Raw genomic sequence first — 16,876 nt, 5'->3', positions numbered from 1 at the left:
AGGGCATCAGGGGCTGCAAAAGCGCCTCATTGAGTACCAGTGAACTGACGACTGGATTAGGAGAAGCGCCGTCGGCAGTTTTGGACAGCCTGTCTCTGTCTTTATCTTTGCGTTTTTTTAGAATCCCGGTAGTCAGATGGCTAACCGATGACATTTCTGGATAATTAAACTGAGAACTGAAATATTTATAGAGACAAAAATATACCGACGACGGACAGTGTGCTGATTAAATAAAGCACAAAACCGACAGCAAGGTACGTCGTGGTCAGGGCCTAGGCAAGGAATACAGTACGAATGAAAATCTTTGAGGTATTTGCTTTCCACAAGTAATGCAATTATTAACTTTTACTGACATCACTAAGGAGCAAGAAAAAGTTTCCCTAATGGGGTACTTAGCTTTTAGTTGAAGACTTCGGTTCTGAAACTCAAACGAAAATTTCAGGAGTCGGCTGACCGGCACTTGCGAACTGCTTCTGCTTTGGGCACCGCACGGCAAGAAAGACTGATGTAATGGCGTCGGCTGCATGTTTTATACCCCTGACGTCATGGAAGAAGGGACAGCAACCAACGCAGGACCCAAGACTTGGTTAATCAGGCCGACTGAGGGCAACCTGCAAGCAGATTACCCAAATGTAATGACTGCAACAGTGAAACACGAGGAAGATCTGAACATTCTGTGGAAATCTGGACAGTTGAGAGGTATGGAATGTAGGAAGAATCTGGATGCCAAGAACAAACCAACAGAACCTCTGGGCCTAACCGAGACAAAACATTTCGACATAACATTGAACAATGAGGCTAGAGAAGAAACCTATGACATTGCATCAGTGAAATTTAACTCCCCACCTTCTGCTCCCAAAAAAGTCAGGCTGGTGATGCCTGCAAGCACTTGTACAAAATTCCTGTTTCTGATCAAGCTGTGTCATGCCCTAGATACCAGCAAGGGGTCTAATGCAATTACGGCCAATAATCTACTTCTCAATAAGAGGATGAGAGTAAGATGCTTAGCTTCTTTGGGGAGAAAATTTATACTTTTGCTAACCCATTCAATGGGTCTTAAACTGCCAAATTCATGCTGACATCAGTAGGTTTTTCTGTCTCAGCTGAAGGACAACGCTGGAGAAACTGAAAAGAAGGTCCAGACAGATAAGATGTTACAAATTACCTTTCAAGTTGGCAGGCACTCCAATCAAGTGTCACTATGATACAAGGAATGTATCATGCAGGCCAGCCGCCACTGGGTCAGTCATCTGTCAATCAATTCATTCCTGACATTAAGAGGTAGACTTCTCTAGCCTGCTAGTGCAACCTTCCCACAGTGCACCTGTGTATGTCCGCTTTCACAAATCAAGGGCACTAAATATGTGACAAACCTTGTTACTGTCGCAGAGATAACACTAATATCTCAACCCCTTAAAATATACAGTCAATTCACAGGATCCTCCACAAGTAAAACTAAACTCCTTACAGTTATTCACAACAGGGTAGAAATATTAAGAAAATATAAGCTGGGCCTCCAACAAATACCATTCAAACTTGGGTTCCTAAACTATCTCACATGGGGGCACACACTCTTACTTACTCTGCCTAAATCTTTCTCCCACAGAAAGTTTATCCTTTTTGTGTAATACCCTTTCAGGTTTCTAGCCATGTGGAACATAATATAACATATATAGACACTCCTTTGAGATTACCTTTACTGCTTGAACTTTTCCGATAAGAGTGAAAATGCACACATTTTTCACTCAATCAGCTCTGTCAGTAAAAATCTGGTACTAATTCTTGCTCATAAAATCCCTTAATCCCAACTACTAATATTGCCAACTTGAAGAATTTCCTAACATGGGGGTAAAGATGACAACCTGAGAAGGCAGCAAATAATATAAGGGCTAATTCTGTGTTCTTGTTTTCCGCAGGCTGATCTTTATAAAATGTTTAAGCACAAAAAGTTCTAATTACTCCCAAACCTTCTAAGATCTACCAATTAGGCATTATATATGAATTTGGTTGCTTCCTGGGTAAGCTGTAGAAGGTGAACAAAGGATTCAACGTGTAAAGCAAAGAGGATGACATCAAGGGATATTTTGACATGTTCCTCTTTGCACTTCAACCGGGATAGAAATTAAGCTGTTAAACTAGAAATCGGCTGTGGTTTAGACAAACGAATAAAGTTCATAAACCTTTAAGGCAGGTCAACGGTCTTTACCACCTGAAATAAATAAAACCAGAGAACTCCAAAGTTTTTCTTGTTTTCAAAGACAAGACCAGCTCTTGATTCAGATGACAACCCATTATACTCAAAGTTACTATTTCTCAAATGTATTCCTGTCTCTCTCTCTGTTAGCACTTCTGCCACACTGGTGAAAACAAAACAGTAAACAACAACACAAACCTTATCCAGCTCTGCTACAGCTACTAGGTCATATCATTTCTGGGAATCCTCTGTTGTATGTACAACTAAGAATACCACCTCCTTCCACCTTTGTCAAACAAACAATAACTAAACAAGCACTATAAACTTTGGTAAAGAAAATACCAACAAGCTCTTAATGTAGCTATCTCCTAAAATGTCTGGCCCTGAGTCTTTTCCTGACTTCAAAATTTTAAAATAGGATCTAGTGTATGTGCAGCTAAGAGATAATACTCAGTAATTCTAGAAAGAGTTGGTTAACCATCCAGTCCCAAACAGTGAGGGAATGCTCAATCTTGATAAAAACAGGGTATCTAAAGACTTACAAAATATCACAGCTTTCTCAAAATTAATCTCATTTGATTCTGGATAAATAACCTCCCAAACTATTTCAGCAGTTACATAATGTTTTAATCTGACTGACAAACTTGTGAGCAGCCTAGGACCACCATGACTACAATACAGACATTGTGTATTACCAATTCAAGACCCTAGAATTTTGTTTGTCTGAACAAGGTGGTCACGGTTTATTCATGAAAGCCATTCTGAAACATGCACCAACAGTTCTATTGTTCAACCTGGAAGATGCAAGCCCTGAAGCATGGCACAACTTCACCTTTAAATATCTCTATGAATACAGTGTGATTTATATCTTTCCCTCCCTTTTAACTAAAAATATGTGAAACAAGTTGCTCTACCTGGACTACAGCATACATATGAAAGACAAAACACGAGAGGAAAGGACTAACATTAATACTCGTTCATTTCAACTTTGTAAGTACATTTTATTTGGGCTAAAAGATTACTAACTACACTGCACGCAGCAGACAACACTAATAATGTAGTGCGTACTTTCTAAGATACTCACAAAATTCACACTAAAAATACTCACTGGCCACTGTTCTTCTGTTGCTGTGCCCAGAGCTTCAAATATTTTTGTTAGTTGGTCAAGATCAGAATCTCCAGGTAAAAATGGACTCTAAGAGAAAAAACAACAATTAATCAGTAGTTCTTGGACGCTGAATGTGAAAAACACTAACAATCAATCAGTAAAATTATCAGACATGTTTATCTATCAGCAGTCCTAACATACTAAAAAAAATAAAAATTCTAAAATCTAACATATAATATAGCGATGTACTTAACTCTCTCCAGTGTGTCAACTATGGATACAAACGTCTATTTTCTAGGGGCATTTTTTTTTTAAATGCATGTCCAAACAGTGCTTTCTTCTCTTTGCCCATTGCACATAGCTCTCAACCTCTTAGTGCAGGAAATCTGGACAAAGCCTAAAATAATGTGGGGACAAAGGCCCAAAAATAGGGACATATTTTAAATATTGCTCTTATAAACTTAGAAACTGGCTAAAATTACACAATTTGTGCTAGCATGTATTTTCTGGAAAATATGAAGTTTGAAATTCAAATGTATTCTATTTAGTGACTTCATTCATCAGTAAGTTCTCAGAAAACAAGTTTTATGAGGAACAGACCAAAAATGAGGCAAACATCTGGACAGTTAAGAGGGATGCTGTACAGTACAGAAAAAGAATATAAAACTTGACAATTAAGTCACTACACTATTCATGCTCTCAAACCATCTTCAAGATGTGCATGCCCCAGCCTGGATTTCAGTTAAAAGCTGTAAAACCTTTCCAAAAACAATTTTCCTCCTCAACAGTTCCTGCCCAACGAACTCAGCTTGTCGATTTTTGTATATATTTTGAGCCTCTGCCAACTGATTTGGTGGAAGAACTGGGAACCATTTTGGGGTTGGAAGAGTATGGAAGGAAAATTTGTATCCCTGAGACACAATGTTCAGAACCCATTCATAGGTTCATAGATTAGTACTAAGCTAACTGACCTTGCGAGCCATTTTAAGCCTAGCCAATTATCCCTTGTGAGACTAAAGATTGGTCTTTGGTTACGGTGGCCCAGGTGCTTGAGTGAAATGAGAGTTTTCCTCCTAGGGGTAAGGAAATGTGGGCAGAGGGGGGGAGGAGGAGGAGGCGAGTAATTCTGAGTTCTTACTATAACAGGGTGGCTTAGAACTCCCTGGTTTTGAAGTGGAGGTAGTCCACTGCTTAGATCTCTGCATTCCCTGGAGCTGCTGTCTGGGGGGTCTGTTTCCAAGGGGCCTAGGCTGGGCTGGTTTACTCAGAGCAGGAAAGGACCAGTGCTTGGAGGGACAATGCCTGCTGAACCTAGGGGGCTGGACTTGTAAGAAATCCTTAACCGTTTGCATAGATTTTGCTTTTTCTTCTTTTTTAAGTCTTCTTCTGCCTTAGAGCCAAGTAAGTTATCTTTGTGCAAGGAGACCTCCAACAATTTAGAATTGAAATGGTCTGGCAGGGGTTGTTCCTTAAACCCTGCATGTCTTCTTAATGACAGATCCAGTGACTGCTGCCCTGCAAGAGGCTTCCAGGGTGTCAAAACCACAGTACAAATTGTATTTAGTTGCTTGACTTGCAGAATGGATTATGTCTTGTAAACCTTTAGATTCTGCCCAAGCAGGAAGGGAAAACATTTTTGTTTAAGGAGTTGACAATTTAGTGCCCTGATAGCAAGAGTAGCTGAGGTGTATAGTTTTTTACCCAATCTGTCCAATGCTCTGGAATCCCTGTCTAAGGGTGTGAGATTCTTAGCAGAGGTTGCTTTAATCCCTTTTGTCCCTTGAGAAATGACCTCAGGGTCAGCTGTTGTTGTAGCTTTTGTTTTTCCCGGTTAGGGGTCACCACAGCGGAACTCCGGTCTGCTAATGATTGGCAGTAGATTTTTATGTACCGAGTTGCCAGCCCTGACGCACAACCTTCAACGAAGGTACGCCCATTCACGCAGGTTTCCACAAAAAAGGCGCTTTCGCTGAGAATTGAACAGGACAACGTCTTACTGTGAGGCGACAATTAAAAAGATATTTTGAGCCAGGGACTCTATAGCACCTGTCTGGTTTTCAGGGTGCAGGAGTCAAGCTGGATTCAAAGAAAACATCATCCACAACATCCAGGACTGGGGGGATGGCCAAGGGTCTGTGCTGTGAAAGATCTAAGAATTCCCTGAATCTCTTTTTAGACTGAGGGTAGTCCTGACTCTCCCACTGGAAATGCTCTCAAAGTATGCAGGGTTTCCCCAAAGGAAAAATCCTCTGGGGAAGAGGCTGAAGGAATGGAGTACTGTGCATCAGAATCTTCATAAGTGGAGAGGGGTTGCATGTCTTCATAGTCAGATGCATCAGATTCATCTGACTCTTGTTCAGACAGAACTACAGGGGACAGATCTCTTTTCCTTTTTGAAGGGGTAGCTTGGCTTCCCCTCATCAGCATGATAAGGTCTTCCGCCATTTTAAGCATCTGAGACTCAGGCAAAGTAGCAGGCACCTGAAAGTGGGTCGTCGGTATCTTGGGTGTGTTTCAAACCCTGGGCCTAAGAAACTCTGCTGTTTTTGAAAGAACGGTAGTCACGAAAGATGATGTCAGTTTGTGTCGAGATTCGGTAGTGCGAAGGACTTCCTCGGAAGCCAGTGCCTGCTCAGTGGCTCCGGACCCATCCAAGGTAGAGACGACCGCAGGATCCATAGTCAAAGAAGAGCTTTGTGGCATACCAGCCTAAAAAAGGGTCTCGGTAGCAGACTGCGAATCAACAGAAGCGAGCATCAGGGACTGCAAAAGTGCCACACTGAGTACCGGAGGACTGACGTCTAGCTTAACGGAAGCGTCATCGGTAGGTTTGGACCTGTGCGGTCTGTCTCTGTCTTTATCTTTACTTTTTTTGGAAGATCTGCGTCAGATGGCTTACTGAAGCCATATCAGAATTCGAAGACCGTAAACGAAAATATCTGTCTACAATAAGGGCCCGACGACGGATAGTTCTGGCGTTGAACAAAGCACAGAAGCGACAACGGGGGACGTCATGGTCTGGGCCTAAACAAGTAACGCAGTAAGAGGGGAAGTCTTGGTGTGGTATTTGCTTTCCACAGGCGAGACGATTGTTAACTTTTTCTGACATCGGTTAGTGCAAGAAAAAAGGATCCCCAACAAAGTACTTAGCTTTAGAAGACTTCAACTTCAATTTGTAGATGAAGACTCAGGTAGTGGACGACTGGCACTCGTGCAAACTGCTTCTGCTTCGGGCTCAATGGGAAGAAAGACAGATGTAATGGCATCGGCTGCCTTGCTTTATACTAATGATGACCTGACGTCAGTCCTCAAGCGACAGCAACCAACGCAGAAATACTAAGCCTCTGGTATTAGGGCCAACCGAGGGCTACCCTGGCAGGGATAGTGCAAATGTGACGACTGCAACAGTGAAACATGAAGAACATCAGGAATAAAGATACTTCTTGGAGAATACTCCAGTACACTGTTTCTACAAGGTAAAAGGCTTTTAAGATGATACCTAGTTTATGGGGATACGAGCACATTGTCATATTTGTTCACATGCTACACTACAGCCCAATTTTCTGACCAAAGCAGGTATCGATCTGGAAGAGTTTTTAGGAGGAAAATTATCACCCACAGCTCTATCTGGATTTTGTGGAATACTCCTTCCCTAGGAATGCAATTTTTCTACATTGAAGAGAGCTTCTATAATCCCTGTGACCTGGTACAAGTTCCCTGCATGAACAGAAAGCTTTCATGGAACAGTGGAGGTAAATACTCACCATTCTAGACAAATGATGAGAGACTGACATCTAAAGGTCTGTGAATACAGTGTAACTTTGTAGCCAATGACAGTCCACTGTGACACCTGCATCCTCAGGTATTGCAAGGAAACTGTGAAGACTGTGGCTTCCACAAAGTTCAGCAATGCAATACTGCGTGAACCTGGACTTTTGATGTTCTCTCAGACAGTATACAAAGACTACAACTTCTTGGGTACTATGTCAGGTAGCTTAAAGTACAGTCGTGTACACTTACCATAAATGTAGATGTTCGAGTGCATTCACTGTTGCAGTCATTATATTTGGGATAATTTGCTGGCAGTTTGCCCTCAGTCAGCCTGATTAACAAAGTCTTGGGTCCTGCGTCAGTTGCTGTCCCTTCTTCCATGACGTCAAGTCGTCAGGGGTATAAAACATGCAGCCGACGCCATTACATCAGTTTTTCTTGCCCCAGATGTCAGGTGCCCCCCAAATGGGGAGCAATATATATATATATATATATATATATATATATATATATATATATATATATATATATATATATATATATATATATAAAATATAAAACACAAAACATATACCTCCAAACAAAAGCAAATACTATCCTTAAAAGCCTTTTTGGTGTAACAGAAATGAGAGGTATAGTTAGAGAAAAGTCAGGGGGCTGGAGGGACGGTAACCAGGACTGCAACAGTGAATACTCTCGAACATCTACATTTATGGTAAGTGTACACAACTGTACTATGTTCTTAGCGTTTCACTTACACAGTCATTACATTTGGGTAGAATCCCAAATCTGTGGTTGGGAGGATGGATTTATACAGCATTAGGAGCAGCTATAAGGCCGTGCAGGACAGCAGTGGCAAAGCCTGCTCTGGATTTAGAGAACAGAGGTAAATGGTAATGTTTGGTGAACGTATGAACTGAGCTCTAGGTAGCAGCTTCTAGAATGTCTCTGGTAGGAACCCCTCTGAGAAAGGCTGCAGAAGTAGATGCAGCCCTGGTGGAATGAGATCTGATCCCCTTGGGGACAGGTTTACCATGGTGCATATAACAGAAACGAATACAATGGCTTATCCATTTGGAAATAGTCTGCTTTGAAATAGCCTTTCCCTCTGCCCCTGCAGCAAATGCCACCAATAGTTGTTCAGATTTTCTTACAGATTTTGTCATGTTTAAGTAGAATCTTAGATGTCTGTGTACATCCAATGAATGCAGAATCCGCTCACCCTTGTTCTGTGGATTTGGGAAGAAAGTTGGCAGATGAATGGTCTGATTAAGGGCCACACTAGATACCACCTTAGGCATAAAGGATGGATTGGTCCTGAGAGCCACCCTGTCTGGGTAAAAAATAATGAAAGGCTCCACTGCCATAAGAGCCTATAATTCTGAAATCCTTCTAGCTGACATGACTGCTAAAAGAAAAGCTGTTTTCCAAGAGAGAAATTTTAGGTCCGCAGTAGCAGCTGGCTCAAAAGGAGGTAGAGTGAGTTTTTCCAAAACAAAATTGAGGTCCCATGCAGAAGTAGGTGCTCTCCTGGGAGGACTTAAATTTTTGGCCCCTCTGAGATACTGCTTTAGCAGAGGATGAGAAAACAGGAGGGGAGGCTCTGTGTTGTAATGAGCTGAAATGGCAGAGGCATGGATTTTTATGGAAGAAAAAGATAGGCCCTTGTGAAGCATCTCAGTTATGTATTGCAGAATCTGAGGAATACTGGGCATTGCTGTGCTTATTCCTTGTGCTTGGTTCCAGGCACAGAATCTTTTCCATTTGTCATTTTTCTAGTACTAGGCCTTCTAGCCTCCAAAATGACATCCATCACAGGTTTGCGGAGAGAAGTAATGGGTGAAATTAGTTGATTAACCATGCTGTAAGATTCAAAGTTTGGAGATGAGTGTGCAGAAAGTACAGTTTTGTACCTACCATAAATGTAGATGTTAGAGTGTTCACACTGCTGCAGTCATCACACTTGGGTTATCTTGCCGTCAGGCGGTCCCCGCAGTCGGCCAGAGTTCCAAAGTCCTGGTCCGGCGTCGGTTGCTGTCGCTTCTTCCCTGATGTCGGTGCGCCAGGGGTAATATAAGATGCATCCGACGCCATTTTCTACAGTTTTTCTTGCCCCAGATGTCAGGTGCCCCCAAGTAGGTAGGCAATACATATAAAATAAAAACAATACCTTCAGTCACAAGCAAATACACCACAAAGGTTGTACAGGATAGAAAGGTATAGATAAGGCCTGCTAGTTCAGAGGGGATGGAGGGAGGGTAACCTGGACTGCAGCAGTGTGAACACTCTAACATCTACATTTATGGTAGGTACAAAACTGTACTATGTTCATTGTGTTACACTGCTGCAGTCATCACACTTGGGTAGAATCCCAAAGCTAAGGTTGGGTTGCTGGTCTATAAAGAGTTAGGAATGGCTATGACACCCTGCAGAACTGCAGTGGCAAATCCTGCTCTGGATTTAGAGTAAAGAGGCAGGTGGTAATGCTTGGTAAAAGTGTGCACTGAGCTCCAAGTTGCAGCCTCCAAAATTTCCTTGGTAGGTACTCCTCTGAGAAAGGCCGCTGAAGTGGCTGTAGCCCTGGTGGAATGTGGCCTAATGCTATTTGGGACTGATTTCCCATGCTGTGTGTAGTAGTAATGAATACAGTGTCCCATCCATTTGGATATAGTCTGCTTTGAGATAGCCTTGCCCTGTGATCCTGCAGCATATGCTACAAACAGTTGCTCAGTTTTCCTGATAGCTTTTGTTTTGTCCAAGTAGAAGCATAGCTGACTCTGTATGTCCAAAGAATGCAGAAGTTTCTCTCCTTTATTCTGGATGAAAAGTTGTCAAATGGATGGTTTGGTTAAGAGCCACACTAGATACCATCTTTGGCATAAAGGTAGGGTTTGTCCTTAAAGAAATCCTGTCCTGATGAAAAATTATAAAAGGTTCCACTGCCATTAATGCCTGTAGCTCTGAGACTCTTTGTGCTGAAGTTACTACCAGGAGCAGAGCTGTTTTCCATGATAAAAATTTTAGATCGGCTGTATTGGCTGGCTCAAAAGGTGGCAGGGTCAGTTTTTCCAAAACAAAATTGAGGTCCCAAGTTGGTGTTGGTGCTCTCCGGGGCGGTCTTATGTTTTTAGCCCCTCTGAGGTACTGATTTAGCAAGGGATGAGAGAATAAAGGAGGATCCGTGCTGTAATGTGCTGAAATGGCAGAGGCGTGGATCTTAATTGATGAGAAGGATAGGCCTATGTCCAGCATCTCAGTTAAGTATTGTAAAATCTGAGGAATGTTTGGAACAACAGGGTCAAGGTTTTGAGCTTGGTTTCAGGCGCAGAATCTCTTCCATTTTTCTGAGTAAGCTTTCCTGGTGCTAGGCTTCCTGGCCTCCAAAATGACACCCATAACTGCTTTAGAGAGAGGTGTTGCCTGTTTGACTAATAAATCTGCCATGCAGCCAGGTTTAGGGTTTTGTGCTGACCGTGCAGGATCTGACTGTTTTCTTGAGTCGAAGGTGTGGAATTTGAGGCCTGGTGGGCCTTGAGCTAGGTTCCTTAAGATAGGGTACCAGGTAAGAGTAGCATGGGTAGAAGCTGCTGTAATGTCAACATTTTGAATTTTGGAATATCCAGGTAAGTATGGGCCTCCAGGACTTGTCCTTTGACCAGGAAGAGTCTTGAGTAAAATCCTTGTCCTTGTTCCTACTGTGGTACTTTTTGAATAGCTCTCATGTCCATGAGGGCTGAAATTTGTTTTTGTGCCTCTGCCCATTGATTTTGTGGCAGGTCTGGCATTCTTTTTAGCCTTGGTAAAGTATGAAAGTGGAACCTGTAACCTTGAGACACAATATTTAAAACCCATTTGTCTTGGGTGATTGCTTGCCAGTTTTGAGAAAAAAGTGTTAGTTTTCCCCCCAAGGGGGCTTCCAAAAGGGAAGTGCTTGGCGTACGAAGGAGAAAGTCATTGTGACTGTTTCCTGTAAGGTTGAGACTTGTCCTCACCTCCTTTTGGGGTTGAGGTGCCCCACTGTCATTGTCTGTTTGAGCCTTGGGGTTGAGATCTGCCTCTTGGGTTTCTGTATCTGCCTCTCTGTGGTCTGTCTGCCACTGGAAACGACCAATTTTTTGTAGGCCAATTTCTGCTAAACTGAGGTGGCTGTACCTGTAAGAAATCCTTGACTGTTTGCATAGATTTAGATTTAGCCTCCATTTTCTTTAACACGTCTTCTGCCTTAACAACAAACAAGGTATCATGCTGTAAAGGAGCATCCAATAATTTTGCCTTAACATGATCAGGTAAACTCTGTTCGTTTAACCAAGCATGCCTTCGAATCACTGAACCTGTAACTGCGGCCCTACAAGGGGCCTCTAGAGAATCAAAACCATATTGCAGAGTATGTTTGCCCACATGTTCAACTGCATGCAATAAATCCTGCATTTCTTTACAATCAGGAGCTTCTGAGCTTGCAAGCATTTTCTTAATGCCATTAAATATTGTTGGTAATTAAGCATGTGAAACTGGCAATTTAAAGCTCTTACTGCTAAAGTTGCAGAAGTGTATACTTTCTTCCCCCATCTATCCAAAGCTCTGGAATCTCTGTCAGAGGGTACTGGATTTTTTGCAATGGAAGCCTTAACCCCTTTTGGACCCTGGGAAATAGTTTCTGGATCAGCAGAAGAGTTTTTATAAAGAAACTTGTGAGAGTCAGGGACTCTGTAGTACCCATCTGGCTTGGCTGGTGCAGGGGGCAAGGAATAGGAACATAAGCTGGATTCAGAGAACACATCATCCACAATATCTAGCACAGGTGGAATAGCCAGGGGCCTGTGTTGAGGTAATAAAAGGAAATCTCTGAGCCTTTTTCTTAGATTCTGAGTAATCCTGACTTTCCCATTGGAAATGCTCCCTCATGGTATGTAAAGTTTCCCCAGAAGAATAATCCTCAGGAGGAGAGCCTGAAGGGATAGATTCTTCAGCATCAGAGTCCTCATAGGGGGGGTAGAGAGTACCCCTGGTCTGAAGAGGAATCAGAGGAAATGGAAACCTGATCAGAGGAATCAGTCTGTATCCTGCCTAGACCTTTTCTCAGGCGGGGGATGGGAACCTCTGATTAGGGTAATGAGGTCTTCGGCCATTTTACGCATTTGTTTCTTAGGCATGGAGGCTTGTCCAGGAGAATGCTATACTTGTTTCTTTGTCTTTAGTGGTACTTTTGTCTTGGCTGTAGTTTTAATGGTAAGTTGTGAAGGTCTGAAAACACCCTCAGAAGCCGATGCCTGCTCAGCGGCTCCGGACCCATCTGAGGGATTAGTTTCCGTAGGCCCAATACCTTGAGTTTCCAGAGGCCTAGTTGTCTCCACGTGGGAGTCTGAGGTGGCCTGTGTCTCAGGTAGCGGGTGTCAGGGGCTGCAAAAGCGCCTCACTGAGAACCGGCGACTGGCCTAGAAGAGGCTTCGTCGTCGGTTTTGGACCTCAGATGTCTGTCTTTATCCTTGTCCTTGTGTTTTTTCGGTATTGCGGTCATCGGTTGATCCAATGGCATAGTATAATTGAACCTTCGGCCAAAGTAGTGCAAAACAAAATCAAAACCCCTTTTAATAGTATGTTTGCTAAATATAGCACAAAACTGACTAGTGACGTCGTGATCAGGGCCTAGGCATGGAATACAGTAAGAGTGGAAGTCCTTATGAGGTATTTGCTTTCCACAAGAAATACAATTATTAACTTTTTCTGACATCGGTCTGAGGCAAGAAAAAAGTTTCACCAACGGGGTACTTAGCTTTATTGAAGACTTTGGATCTGAAATTCGACTACAAAACTCTCAGGCGTCGGCCGACCGGCACTTGAGAACTGCTTCTGCTTCGGGCACCGCGCTTCTAGAAAGACTGAAGAAAATGGCGTCGGATGCATCTTATATACCCCTGGCGCACTGATGTCAGGGAAGAAGCGACAGCAACCAAAGCCGGACCAAGACTTTGGAACTCTGGCTGACTGCGGGACCGCCTGACGGCAGGATAACCCAAGTGTGAGGACTGCAGCAGTGTAACACGATGAACATTTTGATAGTTCTGCTGAGACAGTAGGTAAGATGTGTGTGGCAGGTACCACGGAGGAAGGTGCGGCACGTTGCACAGGAGTGGGTACCAGTGTTGGCGAGGCCAGTCTGGAGCAATCAGAATCATTTTTGGTTTGTCCTGTCTGACTTTCAGTAGGACTTTGGAGAGCAGAGGCAGAGGGGGAAAGGCATAGACTGATAGGTTTTTCCTTCTGAAGGATAGAGCATCCTCTTTCCAAGCTTTTTTGTGATGAATTCTTGTGCAGAATTTGTCTAACTGATAGATCCTTTTGCCTCACCCCAAAACTATGTCTGGGCTCCCGCATTTGTGTGTCAACATGTTGAAAATTTGTGATTCCAGTTTCCATTCGTGTGGGTCCATAAGATTTCTGCTTAGTTCATCTGCCAGAGTATTTTGCTTTCCTGGCAGGAATTGAGCTTGTAGATGTATTTGATAAGTCAAGGCTGTGTTCCACAATGCCATGGCTAGTCTGCAAAGGAGGTAGGAATGTGTACCCCCCTGCTTGTTTATGTACTACATGACTGTGGTGTTGCTTGTCTTTATCAGTAGTTGTCCTGGATGAAGGTAGTCCTTGAAGGCTGTCAGAGCATTCTGTACAGCTAGCATCTCTTTCTGATTGATATGTAGGTGCATTTGATTTGGGCTCCATTTTCCCTGAATGCATCTCCCTGCCATATGTGCCCCCCCAAGCATAGTATGATGCGTCTGTAGTCAGGGTTTGGGCGGCAGGAGGTGGAGTGAATGACAGTCCCTTGTTTTGGTGGTAGGCCTCTGCCCACCATAGGAACTCTAGTTGCAGGCAAGTTATAACAGGAATCATTGTTTCCAGGCTGTGACAATGTTGACTCCATAAGCTTTTTAGGTACCATTGAAGTTTCCTCATATGTAGTCTTGCATAATGAATTAAAAGAATGCAGGAGGTCATGAACCCCAAGGCTTGCAGAATTTGTCTTGCAGATAGCTGGGTTTTTGTGGCCACCTGTTTGAAGTAAGTCATGAATTGAATTTGTTTTTCTGGCAAAAGGTAAGTCATCTGGGCAGTTGTATTCAAGCTTGCACCCAGGAATGTAATTTTTTGAGAGGGTACCAGTTGTGATTTGTTTTCGTTTATGGTGTACCCTAGGCAAGTTAGAACCCTTTTTACAAACGCCAGATGTTTTAGAAGAGTGTCCTTGTTTTCTGCCTGAATTAGACAATCGTCCAGGTATGGATAAGTTTGAATAATTCTTTGCCTGCAAAATGCAATTACTGGTGCCAGGCACTTTGTGAAGACCCTGGGCGCAGTAGATAAGCCAAAGGGCACTGCAGAGAACTGGTAATGCAAGTAGCCTGCTTTGAAGCAGAGGTATTTTCTGCAAGATTCCCTGACTGGGATATGCAGGTAAGCCTCTGTTAAGTCTAGAGTTATCAACCAGGCATCCTTGCCTAGCATAGGTAGTAACTGTCGAAGAGTCAGCATCTTAAATTTTGGAATGTCCAGAAATATATTTAGAATGGATAAATCCAGAATTGGACATCATGATTTGTCTTTTCTGGGTACCAGGAAAAGTCTTGAATAGAAACCCTGTCCTTTTTCCTTTTCTGGAACTGGCTGAATAGCCCCCATATTCATGAGGGACATAACTTGTTTCTGGGCCTCTGCCCACTGATTTGGAGGCAGATCTGGCCATCCGTTTGGGATTGGCAATGTGTGGAAATTAAATCTGTATCCCTGGGATACTATATTTAAAACCCATTTGTCCTGGGTAATCAGTTGCCAGTTCGTGCATGAAGTGCCTGTTTCCCCCCCAAAGGGTTGGCCAAAAGAGAAGGGCTTGATGATTGCAGTGGAAAGTCAGTGAGACTGTTTACCATAGGGAGGTGCCTTGTTGCTTCCAGATTTGGAGGTGGAGGCACCCCATTGCTTTGTTCTAAAAGTTCTTTGTGGCTGAAACCTGGAGCCCTTGGAAAGTCTGGGTTTGACCCGAGCGGCTCTAGTGGGTACTGAAAGGACCAGTTCTTAGTAGGTAGGCCATTACCTACTAAACCTGGGTGGCTGCACTTGTAAGAAATCTTTCACAGATTGCATAGATTTAGCTTTATCTTCCATTTTTTTCAAAACTTCTTCAGCCTTATTACCAAATAGACTGTCCTGTTGTAAAGGAGCATCCAACAATTTTGCTTTAACATGGTCAGGCAGACTTTGCTCCTTGAGCCAAGCATGCCTTCTTAATACAGATCCAGTTACAGCAGCCCTGCAAGAGGCCTCCAAGAAATCAAAACTACATTGCAAAGTATGTTTTCCAACTTGTTCAGCTGAATGTAATAAATCCTGCAACTCTATTTTCCACACAGTCAGAAATCAACATCATTTTCTGTTTAAGTAAACTCATGACATGCTGTTGATATGCAAGTATATGAAATTGACAGTTTAAAGCCCTGATTGCCAAGGTTGCAGACGTGTAAATCTTCTTACCCCATCTATCCAGCGCCCTGGAATCTCTACCAGAAGGGGTGGGATTTTTAGCAGTAGAGGCCTTAACGCCCTTGGGACCCTGAGAAATGGTTTCAGGGTCAGCAGTAGGGTTTTTGAAAAGGAATTTGTGGGAGTCAGGAACCCTGTAGTATCTGTGTGGCTTACTAGGAGCCGGAGTCAGGGAATCAGGAGTCATACTGGATTCTGAGAAAACATCATCGACAATGTCTAAAACAGGAGGTACAGCCAAAGGCCCATGCTGAGGAAGAAGAAGAAAATCCCTAAGTCTCTCTTTAGATTCAGAGAAATCCTGACTCTCCCAGTGAAAGTGTTCCCTTAAGGTATGCAAAGTTTCTCCAAAAGAGAAATCCTCAGGGGGAGAAGCAGAAGGGATGGAGTCTTCTGCATCAGTGTCCTCATAAGTGGGTATAGATAATTCCTGATGAGAAGAGGAATCAGAAGAAATAGAAACCTGATCTGAAGATTCAGTCAGTGCCTTGCCTAGGCCTCTTAGCAGGAGGGGGATGGGTACCGCTGATCAAGGTAATTAAATCTTCAGCCATTTTGATCATTTGTTTTTTAGGCATTGAGGCCTGTACACGTGGCCCAAGCGTCAGTTTATTAGACATAGAAGTAGTTTTTGGCCTTAGTTTTGAAGATGGCGTTGGTTTAATATACAAATTTTTAGGCCTGAAAACACCCTCAGAAGCCGGTGCCTGCTCAGCGGCTCCGGACCCATCTAAGGTAGAGACATCTGCAGGTTCAATACTTAAAGTATCTTGCGGCATACCGGACTCTGAATGGGTCTCAGTAGAGGCCTGCAAATCAAAAGTAGCAGGTATCAGGGGCTGTGAAAGAACCTGAGTACCGGCGACTGGCATAGGAGAAGCCTCGTCATCGGTTTTGGACCTCGATGGTCTGTCTGTCTTTTTTTTTTGCGTTTTGTAGGTATTCCGGTAGTCAGATTGCTAACCGACGACACTTCTGGATAGTTAAATCTTGAGCCAAAGTATTTAGAAGCAAAAATATACAGACGTTTAATCGTGGGTTGATTAAACTTAACACAAAACCGACAGCAAGGCACATTGTGGTCAGGGCCTAGGCAAGGAATACAGTACAAATTAAAATCCTTATGAGGTATTTGCTTCCCACAAGTAATGCAATTATTAACTTTTACTGACATCGGTAAGGAGCAAGAAAAAGTTTCCCCAACTTAGCTTTTAGTTGAAGACTTCGGATCTGAAACTCGAAAATGAAAATTTCAGGAGTCGGCTGACCGG

The 16,876-nt window shown here is 43.0% G+C and overlaps 1 protein-coding gene across 2 annotated transcripts in view; it reads right to left on the bottom strand.

The window, feature by feature from the left end:
• The window catches only part of CDK7 (cyclin dependent kinase 7), a 614,495-nt gene that overhangs the window by 105,273 nt on the left and 492,346 nt on the right, over positions 1–16,876 (bottom strand). For both annotated transcript variants that reach the window (XM_044063718.1, XM_044063719.1), the window contains one exon: positions 3,303–3,389. In XM_044063718.1, coding sequence (XP_043919653.1) covers positions 3,303–3,389 — 87 coding nt within the window. The remainder of the gene's footprint in view (positions 1–3,302; positions 3,390–16,876) is intronic.

This window comes from Protopterus annectens, chromosome 2.part2, assembly GCF_019279795.1.
Source record: "Protopterus annectens isolate FY-2018-M chromosome 2.part2, PAN1.0, whole genome shotgun sequence".
In the NCBI taxonomy this organism is placed as follows: domain Eukaryota; kingdom Metazoa; phylum Chordata; order Ceratodontiformes; family Protopteridae; genus Protopterus; species Protopterus annectens.
The sequence above is the reverse complement of the archived record's forward strand: the minus strand, read 5'-3'. Positions and strand labels throughout refer to the sequence as shown.